This window comes from Hippopotamus amphibius, chromosome 8 (genome assembly GCF_030028045.1).
Source record: "Hippopotamus amphibius kiboko isolate mHipAmp2 chromosome 8, mHipAmp2.hap2, whole genome shotgun sequence".
Lineage (NCBI taxonomy): Eukaryota > Metazoa > Chordata > Mammalia > Artiodactyla > Hippopotamidae > Hippopotamus > Hippopotamus amphibius.
The window spans coordinates 107,225,903-107,244,031 of NC_080193.1; the positions used below are offsets into that span (position 1 = coordinate 107,225,903).

General features: G+C 41.4%; 1 protein-coding gene across 5 annotated transcripts in view; it reads left to right on the forward strand.

Moving 5' to 3' along the window:
* The window catches only part of ANKRD44 (ankyrin repeat domain 44), a 306,147-nt gene that overhangs the window by 265,046 nt on the left and 22,972 nt on the right, over positions 1-18,129 (forward strand). For all 5 annotated transcript variants that reach the window (XM_057744579.1, XM_057744583.1, XM_057744580.1 and 2 more), the window contains exons 17-20: positions 3,387-3,458; positions 12,144-12,345; positions 16,055-16,142; positions 17,340-17,457. In XM_057744579.1, the coding sequence (XP_057600562.1) occupies positions 3,387-3,458; positions 12,144-12,345; positions 16,055-16,142; positions 17,340-17,457 (480 nt within the window). The remainder of the gene's footprint in view (positions 1-3,386; positions 3,459-12,143; positions 12,346-16,054; positions 16,143-17,339; positions 17,458-18,129) is intronic.

Below are 18,129 nucleotides of genomic sequence, written 5' to 3' on the forward strand. Positions count from 1 at the left end.
CTTTTATTCCAAACAGAAATAGCTTTAGTGTTTTTATTACAAAAACAGTACACATTCATGGCCAAAAAACCCCTGGAAAAAATAAAGAAGAAAATGAAAACCATCTATACTCCCACTTCTAGGTTACTATGTTAAACATTTTAGGGTACATATTTCTTATCTTGTTTTCTGCATATGTAGTTATATCAATACAGCTTTTTTTAAATGAAAATGGTATCATTCCACACATATGGCTTTAAAATGTGTTTTTCCACTTGACAAGTTTGGGGCTTTCCAGGAGAAAAATGGATAAAGAGCATGTTAGGAAGTTTTGCTTTCTAGTGTATTGAGTGGTGTAATTTCCCCTTCGCCACCCCCATTAAGAATAGTTAAAGAACGATCTGTATTACTCTTTGAATCAGTCAGGGTTCATTTGAAGAAAACAGAAGCCATGCTAGCTGTTTTAAGCAGAAAAAGATTTGATTTTTTAAAAATAGGTGTTTATAACATTGTTGGGAGGTTTAGAAGAGGGGACCCTAGTTTGATCCTCCAGAAATGAAACTGAACTGATGAACTTGAACTGCCAGGTTGGCTTCCCCTTCCTCATGATCAAGGAGACAGGAAATCAGAAAGCATCCCTGGAATGGCTGCTCCACAGACACATCACCCCAGCTGACGTCCAGACACAGACTTGTCACTGCCACCACTGTGGGCTCTACAGCCACACAGCATCTGCTTGATCCGTGCTGTCAGAAATGGCTGCCTGTATCCCTGTGTCTTGCTTCTCTACCCTCACTAAGCATGTACACAGGAAGCTAAAAGACGACCTGAAGTCTCTATGACTGCTCACCATCAGAAATCAGAGTTGTCCTCTGCTCCCTTCTGTGTCTAAAATTTCAGATGAGTGCATCTAACTGGCAGAACCTAAATCACATCTGGAATCCTAGTTCAGGGGAGTCTAGGAAATGTAGTTTTGAGCTGTCTAGTCTCTGCAGTATAGGGCAGCCCAAGCCCATCAGTCAGGAGGCTGGAGTGGACATTGAATACTGCCATATTCACCACTCATCAAGGCTTTGGGTGTGAGTCTTTTGTCCCTTTTGGATGCATCACTATGCAAAGAAGAACTTAATGGCAACATAAAGAGGGATAGCTGATCAGAAGTGGTGATATATACCACTACAATTTTTTTATTTACTCATTTTCTGTTTTTTTCATATAAACAGTGCCTTGATAAAATGCTCTTAGCAGAGTCACTAATAGCCTCCATGTGCCTAAACCCAAGGGGCAATTCTCAGGCCCCGTTTTACTTGACCTATCAGGACATTTGACATGGCTATGCATTCTCTCATTGAAACTTTCTTCACTTATTTCCAGAACCTCATGTTCTCCTGATGTTCTTTCTAGCTTACCTGCTCAGTCTGCATCTCCTTGCTGGTTCCTCCTCATCTCTCTAAGTCTTAATGGTGGGTGCCCCGGGATTCAGTTTCCCTTCTCTGGTTACTCCCTGTCTCATCCCATCCAATATTATGGCTTTGAATACACTGAAGTCCACATCCGTGTATCTAACAGCTGCTGATTAACACGTACTTTTGGATGCTTTAAAAACATCTCAAACTTAACATTTCCAGAATTGAACTGCTGCTTTTTCCCACTATATATATATTCCACTCACATCTCCATTTCAGTTCCTGGAACCTCCAGCCTTCAGTTTGTTTACAACAAAATCCCGAGAGTCATGCTTTACTTCTGTTACGTTCACATTCAATCCATGAGCAAATCCCGTTGATTCTGCCTCCAGAAATATCCACAATCCAACACTTTTCTCCATCCCCACTGCTCCCTGCTGGTCCTAGCCACCGTTATTTCTCTCTTGGACTTTTGCCCCAGCTCTTCAGTGGTCTCTGTGCCCTTCAGAGTCTAAAAGTTAGAGCGTGTCACCCTTCTGCTCAAAGCACTGCAGTGAAATTCAGTGAAATTCTGTCTTACTCAGAATAAAAGTCACAAGACTTTTTTACAGCAACCCGGAGGGCTCCTTATGCAACTACCACCCCCGCTGCCACCATCTTTCTGATTTCCTTTCCTGTCATCCTCATCCTTGCTCACCTTGCTCCAGTCTCACTGATGATCCTAAGCACCTCTGTCCCTAAAGGACGTGGCACTTGCTGGGCCCTCTGCTTGGAATGCTCTTCCCGCCGATAACGCTCTCGTCGCCCCCCAGACGTTGTTCAGCCACCACCTGCTCCGTAAGGCCTTTCCTGATCTCTCTGTTTGAAGTTGCAAATGGACCTTTTCTCCAGCCTTCCAAACCCTGCTTCTCTGTTTTATCTTTCTCCACAGCACCTACAGCTTTCTGATTCATTACATAACTTCTTTCTTTTATTGCCTACCCTGTGCCCCCATGAAAAAACTGATTTTTAAAAAATTGATTTTTAAATTTTTAAATACTGATTATTATTGAATGAGTGCATGGGACCGTGGGCACATGGGTAGTCATTCATCAAGTATGTGCTGAATGAATATATTTCTTTATACATATGTCATTGTGCACTTGTCTATTTAGTGGAGATTAATTCCTAGGGCCAAAGATATACACAGAATTTCCCAGAAAAGTTTTAACAATTTGTTCCCACAACAAGAGCCAATGAAAATGTCTTTCCTGATACCCTCGCCAACATCATGCCCTAGTCACACTATACTTTCCATTCCTTGAACTCACTGTGTTTGTCCCCCTTGGTGCGTTTGCACTGCCTCCTGCCTCCTCCCAGAATGCTCTCCTGCCACACTTTGACTTGGTTTAATTCTTCTTCTTATTCAGGTCTCACTTGAACTATCATCTCCTTGGAGAGGCCTTCCCCGGCCGTCAGCTTTAGAGTAACTTCCCAGTACTCCGTATCACATCACCCTACTTTATTTTCATTATAGCATGTTTCACTACCAGATATTTTCTTATGTGTATGTTTATTTGTTAGTCTGTGCTTCCCCTCTCTAGAATGTAAGCTTCATGAGAACAAGAGCTTCATAAGTCTTTTTCAGCACTCTCTGTAAATGTGTGTTTGGTAATGGAATAGACCCTGGGTATTGTAATTGTTTCATTATGACTATCTGCTGGGTGGGAAGTGGATTTAACATGAATTATTTTTCTAGATTGGTGAAGCTGAGCAACTTTTCAAGTATGAAAGCTTTCTTTTGAATAGCAGATGCTAAGATGACCTAGAAGTTGAAATATTCAGTTAGCATATTTGTGTTAGAAATGCTATATCAGATTTCTTAAGTTTCTGAGAAGTTGCATGATTTCTTAAGTTTCTGAAGCCCCCTTTCTCATTTATGTCAACATTGGTATCCATAAAGTAGGATTCCTTCTGCAAACTGCACTCAGGTACTATTGTTTTCTTTTTTTGTCTCCACAGCTTTTGGAAAGAACCAACAGTGTTTTTGAAGAGTCAGATTCCGGTGCTACCAAGAGTCCGCTCCACTTAGCTGTAAGTGAGATGCTGTGGGCAGCTTCCCCTGTTACGAAAAGAACCTAAGTGTTCCTAAAACTAAGCTGCTCTTAAAAGGAAAGCATAGCAATGCAGTTAATAACTCATAATGGAAACAGTACATGAGTTAAAGGCTCAGGCTGCAGAGAGAAAGCATGTCTCAAATTCCAATCCCAGCTTCACCCACTGGTGACCTTAGACAAATTACTTACCCAGTCTGAGCCTCGAATTCCTCATCTGTAAAGTGAAAACAAAGGAAAAGAGACAGTGTGCATGAAGCCCTATCACGGTGCCCTTAATAATGAATGTTATAAATTCTAGCAGTCTTAAAATTATTATTACCTAGTCGTTAAATCAGTAAACTGAGGAAATGTTTTATTTTGGTTTTAGAGATTTAAGAGTAGACAACAAGTGTTGAACCTACAGATAATCGAATGCCACCGTTAAAAACTTGTGAGATATTTAAACACAGACTTGTGAGAGCAAGATGCAAATACGCATAATTGCAACTCTGCCCCTTCTGCCCGGGCTTGAAATCAGGGTCTCAGAGGAGGTATCAGGCTCTGATTCTTGTACTGGGTGAGATCTGGGAGGGAGGGGAGCAGGAGTTATTCTGTCACCAGCAAATCTTCCTCTCCACACCCCAGTCACTGAAGGGAAATGCAATAACTCTGAGTGAGGATCCCCAAACGATCCCTGAGGGTGACCGAGCTGGGAAGCTCACCACCATTCTCCTACAGTTAGGTCTTGTTAACAGTTGATAATCACCAGCTGTTCTCTAGGAACCTCTCAGACTGGCAACAGCCAGCTCACCTGCACAGGGCGCGGCTGAGCTGTGAGGCCTTGGTCCAGGGCCATCAAGAAGGTGTTTGGGTGCACCCAGAGGCTGGATGCTGGATCTCTGTGTTTAACACTTACGACATTTCACTTAGTACCACGCACACAGAAGCACTTCTTCAGTTTCATTCTGATGAAAACTTGAGATGGAGATTTTGGAGAGCAGAGAGGAGTGTTCTGTTGATGGACGTACATAAGCACTGAGGCCATTCCATGAGGATTGGGATGAACCCATCAACTCCGTGGAGCCCTCTCTACTTTGCCAGTCCCGCCACGTGCTCACCAGCACATCTGATAACATCCCTCTCACCACCCTCTGCCACATCTACCAGTGCAGCCACTGTACACACACTGACACATACACACACACACACACACACACACACACGAGTCCAGTGAAATCAGGCTAAAATGTCCATTAGTCTTTCTTGCAGAAATGCGCTTAACGCAGAAAAGGTGGATGGAGAGTGGGATATTTGAATGTATAAAATTTCATGCCAGTTGGCTCTTAGTACAGGTTGCTCTAAATGTTGACCCTAGAATCTCTGCCCAGCCATCTGCTGTGCTTGAGGAAGTTACCCCAAAGCTGGGAGAGGCCTATTGGAAAGGTTATCTCACATAGAATTCTCATGCCCTTCGAAAGTGGGGTTGATTGCGTTGCTAGGTCTGCTGGTAATCTGAGGAGAGATTTTCCTAGCTTCCAAAAAATTCTATCATCTCTCATTCTTTTTTTTTTCTTTCAAAAATTATTGTTAAGTGCTTACTGGGTGCCAGATGCTTTGCTAAGCGTTATGAGTTCCCAGTCATGTAAAGACAGGGCGGTACAATATCACTAGAGAGAGTAGGCTTTGGTAATTCTATGCCTAGGGGATCCCAGCCACCAGTTTTCTCATTAGCAACTCACCTGGACATGGTTTTCTCGTCTGTAAATTAAAAGGACTGAATTAGTTAAGGATCCCCAAACCCTTTCCAATTTTTAATTTATTTAATTGTTCCTTGTACAGTCTTGGCCAAGTACCTAACCTCTTGTGTCTCAGTTTTCCCACCCATAATACAAGGAGAATAGCAGTACCTCTGTTACAGGGCCACTGTGGGGAGGACATGGGTTAAGGCATGTAAAGCAGTTAGAACAGCACCTGGCACTAATGTGCAATCAGTTGGCTTCATCCTCGCTCAGTAACATCAGTATCATTCTTTCCTGTGACACATATGGACTGTGCCTGTGCCAAGCTCTGTTTCGGGAGCTGGAGAGATGGCAGCACACAAAATCCAGCCACTGTCCCTGTAGAGTGTCCAGTGTGGGAGAGACAATAAGCAAGTACGTATACAACATGGCAGGTGGTCAGAAGTGCTGCTTGTGCTACAGACCGAAGCAGTGAGAGAACTTCGAGGCGGCAGACACAGGGCGCTGTTCCCCACAGCACAGAATCTCATGTTTGAACAGAGACTTGATGAGCTCCCCATTTGGTCTCTGACAGAAGAGTGTTCTGGGCGGAAGTGCAGAGTCCCTGGGGTACAAGCACACTTGGCACGTTCTCAGAACAGCAAGGCCACCGTGGCTGGAGCTCAGTGATGAGGGGAGCCTGGTAGGGGTGAGGTTCGAATGTTGTGGCGGGGGCGGGGAGGGGGGGCTCAGGCTGCAGTAGGAACTTGGACTTTTTCTCTGAGCAAAACAGGAAACCATTTGGAGGGTTTTGAGGAGAGAGATGATGTGATGTGGCTTTTATCTTAAAAGGATCACTTTAGCATCTACATTGAGTTTAAATTGTCAGGGAACAAAGCAGAAACGACACAACCAAGCAGGCAATGATGATGGTGACTTTGACCAAGGTGATAGCAGTGGGTTAATTCTAAAACTATTTTATTTTTTCCCTTTAAATGCTACCACTTTTTAAAGAAATTATTATTTGCTCCAAGAACCCCACAGGTATGCCCATTACCCTCCCCAGGGCCCTCTGAAGCAATTAACTTGATTAAAATCCAAGGCACATTATTTCTTCCGTACAAGATTCTACAGTGAAAGAGAACCAGATGCCCCCAAACCTTGACTGCCCCAAGAAACCTGACCTGCCTTGAGTTACTATTTCCTGGCTGAATGATTCAAGTCTCCAGGGTTATCCGCCCAGTGAATTTCATCAGCATTTCATCCACTTGAAAAAAATTAAATCAAGAAACAAGGCTATGCAAATGAAAGGCTCCAGCTGTCCAGATTTCCAGATGGACCCATTGTTTCATGGATTTTGTTGAGATCCCAAATTCTTTCTCCTTGCTGCCCTCAGTTCCCATCTAAAAAAGTTCAAATGAATTGTTTAAGAAATATTTAAGTTAATGAGATTTTTTAAACTTTCTTGTAAAACAAATTTGAAATGTTTGATTGCTACCTCTAGTAAATGCTTAAACTGGGTTGTCTATTGAAAACCAAAATACTACATGCTTTTTGAACCAGCATATTTGTTCTTTTGTGTGATTACTTCTTCCTTGAGCTACTTTAGAAATTATTTGTGGAATTACCCACTAAACACCTGATTTAGGAGAATAGAAAGAAAAATATGACAATGTTCATCATGCAATGCTGACATGAGAAAGGTCTCCTTTACTGGCTACTTGAGTCTCTTTCAGAGAGTTTAAAGCTTTATTGTATACTTTTTTTTAGACTCTAAGAACCACGTAACTGCCTAAAGGCAGAATCATGCACTTAACCATAGAATAGAATTCCATATTATACAGGAGTTTGTTTCTAGGGTTAAGCGCTTAAAGTGTGAGGGTAAGTGAAAGTTCTTGTATTATCAAATTTACCTTTATTATTCCCCTTAAATTGCCCTGGAAGTATAGTGTACATAATTTTATGTCTTCAACTCCGTATAGTAACACTTTTGCATACCAAAATTCAAGAGCTGCACATGTGACTAAGGGAAGAAACAAGGGAAATTCTATACATAAATCTGGCCTTTCAACCATCCTGCCTTTGAATTTTCAAGTGCCTGATATAGAAGAAAATATGGATTGGAATTCCGAATTCACTCCATTTTATTTTAATGTTAAGCCTCTTTAACACATGCAAATGGATTTATTTTTTGTTAAATCCTTTAATTTTTAGAATTAAAGGAGAAACTGCAGGGGTCTTTTACAGGAGTTAAGTTCTTAAGTCAGCGCCTAAGTTAACCGCCCTGTGATGTGCCTCTGTCGTCCTGGGCAGGCTGCTCCCCCTATGCTTCTTTCCTGCATACGTTTCTCTTTGCCCTGGGTTTTCTCGTTATTAAGTCGAAATATGTTAGCCATCGTGCTTTGGAGATATACATGCAGTTTTTAAGTTGCCGATTCTGTTTTCCTAGGCGAAGTCAAATTGACAGAAATTGTAAATGTTTACTGTCTTTGTCATCATAGTAACTGGCACTGAACGAACTAGCATTTGCCAGTAGCATCTAGAACCTGCTGTTATCTACGTGGACTCATTTCCCTTTGATGTAAAGTCAGGATTTCTACATAAGCTGAATCAATCCCTACCAATACAATTTAAATGAGAAGAGGTGTTATGCAAAATCAAGTTCAAATAAACCACAGACTCAAGCCCAGAGCCAAGTGAGATTGACTTACACTCTGATGTAGGTGCTTCTGTTGCCACAGCCTTTTACAGGAGGGTAGGTGCTCCCAAGTTGGCTTAAGTTAATGGCGTGAGCTGATGATGGCTGAAACTAGGTGTTGGGCATTTGGGAATTCAGGACACTATCCTCTCTTTTTTTGTGTAAGTTTGAAACTTCCTATAATAAGAAGATAAACATGTACCTTCTGGCCCTTTTGCATGCTTTCCGTAGGAGCTCATGAGAAGGTTCAGGCTCTGGGGTCTGACTGGTCTGCCTTTGCATTCCAGCTCCACCATGGATGGCTGTGTGACCACGGGAGGGCTGAGTAACATCTCTGCCCTTCTGTGTCCTTGTCAGTAAAAATGGGAATCACAATAGCATCCAAGCCATGGGTTGTTGTAACAAATAAGGTGCTACATGTCCAGTCCTGCCTTACACACAGCAAGTGCTCAGTGAAATTAGTTATTGCTTCCGAATTTAGGTTAGACTAAAGGCTTTCCATCCTAGGTTTCTGATTCAATATTTGTTTTTTAGCTCTCTGAGCCATTACACATAGGCACAAAAGTATTTTGTTTGAAAGTTAATTGAATGGGATTACTGGGAAAAATTATAAGATATTGCCTAAAAACATAGATTCTAGTGGTCACAGATCGTGGGCTTCAAACCTGACTTTGTTACATACTAGCTAAGTGATCTTGGGTGAATTAATTAACATTGCTTGTTTTGGTTTTCTCATCTATAAAAAGGATGGTTGCAAAGATTAGCACTCAACATAGTGCCTTCAATAAATAGTTGCTATTTTAAAAACATGTTCTTATCACTGATACTAATAAATAACAATAACAGTTCATTATATTCATTCATTTACTCGTCAAATAATTGTTGAGTGTCTACTCTGTGCGTGCATAAGCTTAGGATACAGCAGTGAGCAATACATATAAAGTACCTTCAATCTTAGATAACAAACATATCAATAGATATATAACAGATATCAAGTGATAATAAATGCTATAAAGATAAAATAAAGAGGATAAGTGGGCTGGAGAGTGTCTGATGTGTTGAGGAGAAGGGTAGTGGCTGTTTTATATGGGCTCTGGGAAGCTTCCAGATAAGGTGATGTTTGAAGCAGAATTACCAAAAAAGCCACATGGCTCTTAGGGGGAAGAGCGTTCCAGGCAGGGCAAACAGAAAGTACAGATGCAGTGGCCCAGAGGAGGGGGTGGGGAGGGGAGGCCAGTGTGGCTGCAACAGAGTGCGTGAGGGGCCATGCTGTTGACCAGGGTCGAGGGAGGCCAGATCCTAAGGGCCCGAATGTTCATGTGAAGTTTTGGATTTTATTATCAGTGAGGGAATTATCAATGAGTTTTCATCAAGGAGTGCAGTGTCCAACTTGAGTTTTAAAAGATTCCATCCAGTGACTGTTTAAGAATAGTTTGCAGGAGGGCAAGGATGGAAAGGGAAGCTTTTGCCATAATCCTGGCAACAGAGCATGTGGTGTAGTGAGAACTGGATAGATTCTGGATATATTTAAAGAAAAAGTAGAGATGTTCATGGCTTGGAAGTAGAGATGACTGTGACATTGAGGGCTGCTACTAGTCACCTAACACCAGTGTGTGAATTATAACAGGGATATGGATAGGTATGTCCTGCCAGATGCCTGAGAACCTGATGACACCTCTGTGTGGTTAGCAAAAAGTGTCCTTCCTCTCAGCAGACACATCCCTGTACCAGGGCATGGCAAGACAGTGGAGAGGGATGGGGAAGCTGTTTTTTAGCGCCCACTTGCCCCAGTGTTCCAGAGCAACTTGTGCAGGGCCACAACCCTGGGCTTAAGAGGGAAGACAAAATTTGGGGCCTGAGCAACTAGAAGAATAAAATTGGCATTTACTGAGATGGAGCAAATTTTAGGAGGGAAATTAAGAACTCAGTTTGGGACATGTTAAGCTTGAGATGCATATTAGATATTTGAGTGGAAATTTCAATAGACAGTTGAATATATGTCTTGCAAAGTAAAAGAAGTAGTTAGAACTGGGATATAAATTTGGGTTTCATCAGCGTATGAGTTATTATACTACATATATATAATATGTTTAATATGTAATATAATATCCATCATCATTTACAAAAATGAGAAAGTTTTAAAAACAATTCCTATCAGAACTCTTAAATCTTGTGGGTCCTTTTAATCTAGTTTTTGTTATTGTTGTGGTTGACATATATTGGGAAAAACAGTCAAATGATTTTTAAAAAGATAAGATAGTATAAGTCCTCATACAGACTGAAGTGAGTCAGAAAGAGAAAAACAAATATCGTATATTAACACATATATGTGGACTATAGAAAAATGGTACAAATCAACCGGTTTGCAAGGCGGAAATAGAGACACAGATGTAGAGAACAAATATATGGACACCAAGTGGGGAAAGCAGGGAGGGTTGGGGGGAATGAATTGGGAGATTGGGATACCAAATTGTATGCTCTAAATATATGCAGTTTATTGTATGTTAAAAAAAAAAAAAAAGATAAGTCCAAACGTTCATTACTTTACCTCCCATTTCTAGAAATAACCACTGTTAACCATTTCTTTTGCATCCTCCTAAAACTTTCTATGAATATAGAAATATACATAGATACAGATATGTGTATATCTGGATATATTTGCTTTTTATAAAGTTGTTGCATGTATTATTTGTAACTTTGTTTTTTTTTTTTAATTTTTGATAGATTTTGTCAAATCACCCTCCACAAATGTCACACCAATCTACCCACCAACAGAGTATAGATTGCTTTTTTTCACCATGTCTTAACTCATACTAGACATGCCCAAACTTAATTGTTGCCGTATGGTAGTTGAAAAATAGTACCCTAAAAATTTACTTTTTTTTAATATGTTTATTGACCTTTTATATTTCTTTTTCTGCGAGCTGCCTTTTCATGCCCTTTGTATATTTTCCTAGTGTTTAAAATGGTTTGTAGAAGCTCTTTGTGTATTAAGGAAATTAGTCTTTTGTCTGTGCTAAGCCTTTTTTCAAATAAATTGTGCCCTAGGTAATTGCTGCAGTTGAAAAACAGAAAGTGCAGGAGATATAAGAGGGAACTTTGGCTGCTGAAGACAGTGGGGACAGGCTTTTCCTCTCTTTAATTCCCTACATCAACTCCCCACCCCCACCATATCTTTATTCGTTTTCTTTATTTCAATGTCCTTGGCCTTGTACATGCGTATAGTTTTTTGTTTTTTTTTACCTTATAGACCTAGTAAAAATTACCTTTCAGGCTTTTAGTTTTGTGTTTTAGTAGTTTGAAGCCTCCTAACTTTAACACAGCATAGGACCTCACAATAGGTCTGAACTTGGCACTGATACATGGAATGTACTTCCATAATTGTTCTTATGTTTTCATTATAATCAGTGGAGGAAACAAAGGAGAGAGGAGGAAGCATCAGCTGTGTATAAGACACTGTATAAAGCCTGTGCAGTTTTATCTCTTCTCATCTTCTCTGGAAGGCAGCTTTTATTGCTCTCATTTTGTAGATGAGGAAACAAACTCTAAGTGAAATTAAGAAACTCATCCAGGATCACGAGGTTGAAATTTAAAATGTTGGACTGTAGCAGAAGGTCACTATGCCTCTGTTGAATTACAAAGTCCACAATGTTTTGAGTGATCTTTTTCCTCGAGGTTTAACAGAAAAGCCTCCTGAAAAAAATATTCTGATTGCGTTAATATGTTTTGGACTGAACTGGCAGATAAAAGAACTGGTGTATTAATTCATTCCGCTATTAGTCTGTACTAGATTATTAGATCGATAGATGTAAATACAAGAATACATGATGATGGGTGATGCCTTAGAGGGCCAGGACAGGGAGAGCGGGAGGGAGTTGCGGGAGGGAGGGGATATGGGGATATGTGTATAAATACAGCTGATTCACTTTGGTGTACCTCGGAAGCTGGTACAAGAGTGTAAAGCAATTATATTCCAATAAAGAGCTTAAAAAAAAGAATACGTGGATACATTTAGTACCTTTGGAGTAAATTATTTGACAAAAGAGAAAGAACAGGAAGAAATTCATATGTAACTGTGAGGTCTGTGCATTATAATTTTTCCATCTAACTCTGGTTTTGCCTGTGTTTTGATAATTATCCCAAGCATCTTTCTGATATGCTCTTTGGAGTGGTCTCCATCCACGACCAGAGAGGCTTAGCCCCTCACATGGATTGCTGTGGGATTTAAGGTGAGCAGACATTTGAGTGGTTGGTTTCTCCTTTGCAGGCCTACAATGGGCACCACCAGGCCTTGGAAGTCCTTCTGCAGTCGCTGGTGGACCTAGACATCAGGGATGAGAAAGGCCGCACTGCTCTGGACCTGGCTGCCTTTAAGGGACACACGGAGTGTGTGGAAGCGCTTATCAATCAGGGTGCATCCATCTTTGTGAAAGACAACGTAACCAAAAGAACCCCACTTCATGCCTCAGGTAGGTCTTCTCAAGAGTCTGGTTTGCCTAGTTTTGCGGCCCACTTAGAAGTTTGAGTAAAAGGATGGCAGCATCTTCTTTCATCCCAATTCTTAAAATAACTGTTTTCTTTCTGCAACAAACATGCCTATGCTCTTCCAAAATGCTTTTGGCTTACGATCCACTTGGAGATGATTGGTGTTCTATGGCCAGAGAAGCTCTGGCCTTCTTCTTTAAAGACAGGTGTTTTTAGAGCAGTTTTAGGTTCACAGGAAAATTGAAAAGAAGGTACAGAGATTTTCCACATACCCTCTGTCCCCTACACGTGCATGGCCTCCCCCACTATTAACAGCCCTCACCAGCGTGGGGCATTGATTATAATGGATGGACCTACCCTGACACACCGTAATCATCCCAAGTCCAGAGTTTACATTAGGGTCTGCTCTCGGTGTTGTACATTCTATGAATTTGGACAGATGTATAATGACATGTAGCCATCATTCTGCCCTAAAATTCTGCCCTAAAAATCCTCTGTGCTGCATTCTTTCCTGGGATTTTTCTTCAATATACATAAAATAAAACTGTGTCCAGACACTTCTAGACATAAACACAGATGTAAAGGTAATGTGGAAGAGTTTCTAGCTCAGCCAACGCATAATTTCCTTTGGGCTCAGGAATTCAATGATAATGGCCTTTGGTCGGGAAAGCAGATATTGTCTAATAAAGAGAAATAACTCTTTCACCGTGAAATAAGGGATGTATTGAGGAAGAAAAGGAGTGAAAACAGTTTTCGAAAGACTTTATGATTCTTGTACTTGGGAAACTTTTCTTGGAATGTTAGTCTTTGTGGAAGTATTACCATCCACATCCCTGAATTTCCAAACCACTGAAGAAAAACAATATGGAGATGGAAGAACATGGTGTTGCCTACTTATCTGGAAATGATTGTTCCTGGAAAAAAACTTTAGCAATGCTTGGTATGGTTAAATTATAAATTTTTACTCCCCATCACATTTAGTCTTTTTGGTATTTTTGGCATTTATAAGTATGATAAAGTTTGGTATTCTAGGCTTTCTTGGTATTATCATAAAGTTTACATTTAGTTCTGCTTTTTAAAGAGTAGTTGCCTATTATTAAGGTAAGTGTTGTGCTTTAGTTACCATGTACTTCCTGACAATTACAAAGGGCCTGTTTTGATTGTAGAAAATTGCCCTTATGAACAGGTAAACAATGAAGACTAATCAGGCACCCATTTGCCACTGTGATATAGGTTGTGGTCCAATGGAGCCCTCTCGTGGTCAAGGGGACTCACTCCTTTTGGGTTTCCCCCCTGTCATTCATTAAAGAGATGCAGGCTGTCGTTTGACTCTGTTCTCCACAAAATGTCTGCTGTGCAGAAGCTTTAGCCTGTGCTTTGAGAATCTGCTTTTCCAGAATCTTTTCCAACTCCTTTGAGAGGCCAGTTTTTGTTTGTTTGTTTCAAATCCTGAGAATACTGTGAGGAGCAGGAGCCAGGATGGATTTAGAGGGTTTTGCACAGATTAGTTGTAATGACAGTTGTGGTCTTTGAGCCGCATGAAAAATGGCTGTCACTCATAGTCAGGGAGAGGCTGTGCTAGTCTGAGACAAAGCTGGACTTGGCAGGGCACAGCTAAAGGAGATGGTGACATCTTTTTGCTAGAAGGCAATTGGGGAAAAACGTAGTGTGTGGGAAGCCAATGAAAATCCTAGTGTAGCTACACTTTCACAATAAGGGGGAATTATTATTTATAAATATATGTTATTACGTATTTGCTAAGGGCTGTTAGTTAAATTCGAAATGCTACTGTACATGTCCCTACCTGCCATCCCCCCCCGCCTCCCCCCAAAAAATGCACTACTGTGGAAACTGGCTTTGCTCTCCAGCATACTAGATGAGTGATATGAACTTAGGTGATTTTTTTCCCCTTTTCCTGTTTAGGCAAAAATCAAAATCCTTGAAACCATTATGATTATGAGTGTTTAAAGAATATCAAATTGATATAGAAAGAGGAATCAATCAAAATACGCGGTACCTCCATTTCATGAGTAGTATAAAATACCACCACCTGTAGTATTTAGCTGTCAGTCCTCTGCTCTTTACTTTGAAGCATACATCAAACCTCTTGCGTATTTCACCAGTGGTAACAGATTTAATGTAATTTTTAAAACAAAAAGCAAAACAGTAGCAACAACGATATTTCCACAAGATTTCCTCCTGAGGTGCATAAACGGGATGTTGCTGAGAATGGCTGAATGCAATGGTCTACAAAATGCAGGTATTATTCCTGCAGTTAATTTGAGTGGTGTCGATGAATGTGAGCTAATTGTGATACGCATTGTCCCTGAAAAATGTGTCGTTGTTAAATTGGCCTTCTCTCATGACTGACATGCAATTTAAAGGGCTGTAAAACACAGCTCTTAAAAGAGCCTCTATCATCCCAGCATAGCTGCATCTATTCCCTTCCCTTGCCACGTCCATTAACGAGGTGAATGCAATGTGTTTTATGGTGTTCTCATTGTTCAGAGAGGAGAGAAGGTCACATTTGGAATTTTAAACATATTTGTTCGCATCCTGCCCCCTGAATGGAAAGCCATGTCTTTTGTAAGGCTGTGGATTCTGTTCAACAAGCTGGAGAAAAGTGTCTTACCCCAGGGACTAGCATCCCCAGAGGTTTGCTTCCTGGCTTGTGGCACTGCAGCTCCTAAAAGAAGCATCTTGCCTGGTGCACACAGGGCAGGGCTCATCCTTGGGTTCCACCCCAGATGGTCAAGGCCAACCCAAGGTTGGGGCCATGCTTCCTGCCCATTGCCAGGCAGCTGGGGGAGGAGGGGCAGGGTGAGGGCCTGCGGCACCCCAGTCAGAGCTCGGCAGGGAAGGGAGAGGGTGGACAGAGGCTACTGAGGGTGGCTGGTGGGAGGCCGCTGGGAGAAGGCTGAGAAACGAGGGCTTTGACTTGAGGAACTCAGACGGACAAGTCCTCCAGCCGCTGGGGGTCCATGTGTGAGTCTCCTGGGAGTGCCAGTCAGTCAATGATCAGTGAGCCAATAGCTCGGGTACACCTTGCTGGCTTGAGGTTTTGCTTTAAGTCACCACTAATCAGTCAGAACTATTGCCCCAACATCTACCTCAGAATGTAAAATGACCGGGAAAAGAGGTAAGATCTGTTCCCATCTCCCTTCTTCCCCTCCTCTGCTCCCCTCTCCCCTCCTATTCCCTCTGCCCCTCCCCTCATTCACCTGCTCTCCTCCCTCCTCCTCCCATCCTATTCTTGCTCTCCTCTTCCTCCTCTTCTGCCTTCTCCTCCACCTTCGACCTTCTTTTTAAAAAGTGCTGGAGGTAGGCTGGACACAGGATGATTGTATAGAATTGAGAGACTCTCTTAGAGGAACAGAAGGGATAACTGGAAGGTGGAGAGAAGTCAGTCACATAGAAGGGGATAAGAAAGGATGTCCTGTTTAAGGAAAAAAGCCTCTATGCAGCAACCAGGAGAAAAAGTTAGGTAAGGACTGAAGCGCCCTATAGGAAGAAAGGGGAAGGTGGGTTGGTAACATACACATTGTATGCTGTGCTCAGCCGCTGGCACGATCTGGAAACCTGGGGATGTTTGTTAGCAATTGTTGGAAACCACCAGTTTGAAGTCCATATAAATTTCACTTTGGACGGATGTGTGTGGTCTGTTAAAAGAATGTACTTTTTTTTCTTTTTCAGTAATTAATGGTCACACACTGTGTTTGCGGCTATTGCTAGAAATTGCAGACAACCCAGAAGTGGTTGACGTGAAAGATGCCAAAGGACAGTAAGTGTTCTCACACTTGGGGCTGACATTTCAAATCACTGCACAAAATTTCCTCCTGAGGTGCATACATGGGATGTGGCTGAGAATGAGCTGAACGCAATGGTCTACAAAATGCGGGTGTTGTTCCTGTGGTTAATTTGAGTGGTGTCGATGAACGTGAGCAGGTGATGGGGTAATTTGTTCAGCAGCAGGAGGGCTGGCTGCTGACTTCTAGGTCTGCGGTGTATATTGGCGTGAAATTTGTGGATGGGAGTCCTAGCATAATGTGGTGCCTTTGCGCTAGTGTATATCCAAGAAAAATGTGTGTGTGTGTGTGTGTGTGTGTGTGTGTGTATGTGTATGTATCTTGATGAAAAAGAGCCAGCTTTTTATGTTTGAAGCCATGTGCTCTGGCCTTTTTAAAATATTCCCTCCTTTGTTCCTTCTTCCTTTCCATTTTTACCCTCTTCTGAAGCTGCTACAGTCTCATTTTTTAAATTAATAATGGAATAGGACAGACCTCAAGAAGTTATCTCCACCGTAGAAATCCTTCATATTTTTATCCTTCCTGAGTTTGTTTTTCCCAAGTATTTTCCATCTGTTAGCCCGTTTTACCACCCAGTCTTTTCTTACAAATAGGAAACGCAGAGCAACAAAGCACTAGTGACTCACCCCAGATCTAGGAGTTCATGTCGAAGCCGGCACTGGAGGCTCACCTCCTGGATACCAGCACTTGGGTCTTTCCTCTGGACTTGTCCGACTTTTTTTTTTAAGGCAATGAAGCTTTGTTCAAATGAAATCTTGAGCCAAAGTCTGACGTAGAAAACTAAGAAAGTAGAGCTGCTCTGATAGAAGCAAGAGCATCTCTTAAATACACACACTCCCTTTCTCAATTGATATTTGGTCAATGCTACATAGTTTTGAAAATGATGGAATTCAAATGAGCATTTTGAGATGGGACCTTCCTGTGCCCCACCAGTGTTGATCATTCCACAGACACCATTCCACGTGGCCATTAGAGACCAGAGGCAGATAGCTTGTTCCAAGTAGCAGATAGCAAACTGGGGACACTCAGAAAATATTAAGCAATTGCCAGGAGGGGAGAGAGACTGAGAAAGAGAGACAAAGAGACAGACAGAAAGAGGGAGATCCTCCCACTGGCAGTGATGAATATTTTTTAATCTTCTTTTTAAAAGCCTAATATCTGTCTTTTCCTAGAACCCCGCTGATGCTTGCAGTAGCATATGGACACATTGATGCTGTTTCGTTGTTACTTGAAAAGGAAGCAAATGTAGATGCTGTTGACATGATGGGCTGCACAGCTTTACACAGAGGGGTATGCACATCTTCCTCAGCTTTACTCAAGCACTTTTGCAGTGAGCTTGTTTCTTTTTTTACCCCCCTGTTAATTTTTAGTAAGAAGATTGTTTCCTGAGATAACTAATTAACCTCAGTCAGCCAAAAAGAAATTACAAAATCTTTTGCAAAGGTAAAATGATGGCAGGTACTCTTAGGTCCTGCTCTTGAGCTGTCACATTTGATTGTGATAATAGATACATGAACACCTACTGTTGGTAGAATTGGTTCTGCGGATTGCATGCACATCGTAAGAAATGTGCAAAAAAAAAAAGTTTAAAGTGCAAATAAGAAAATCATAATCACTAGTAATCCCACCTCCTGGAGATAACCACTTTTTGGTGTATATATGACCAATCTTTTTTTCTATATATACATTTGTTTTAAGTTTTAAGAAGAGAGAATACTGAAGACGCTATTTGGAACCTGGTTTTTTTCTCTTAGTATATCAAGTACCTTTTTCCATATCACTATATATCATTCTGCCCTATCATTTTTAACTCTCCATTGTGTGCAGGTGTCATAATTTATTCTGGTGATTACCTGGTCTTGAGTAGTCAGGTATTTTTAATTGTTCTTTGTTACCGTGTAGGCCCATTCCCACCTGAAATATGTATCCTGCTGAAATATGTACGCTGTGGGTAATTCTTCA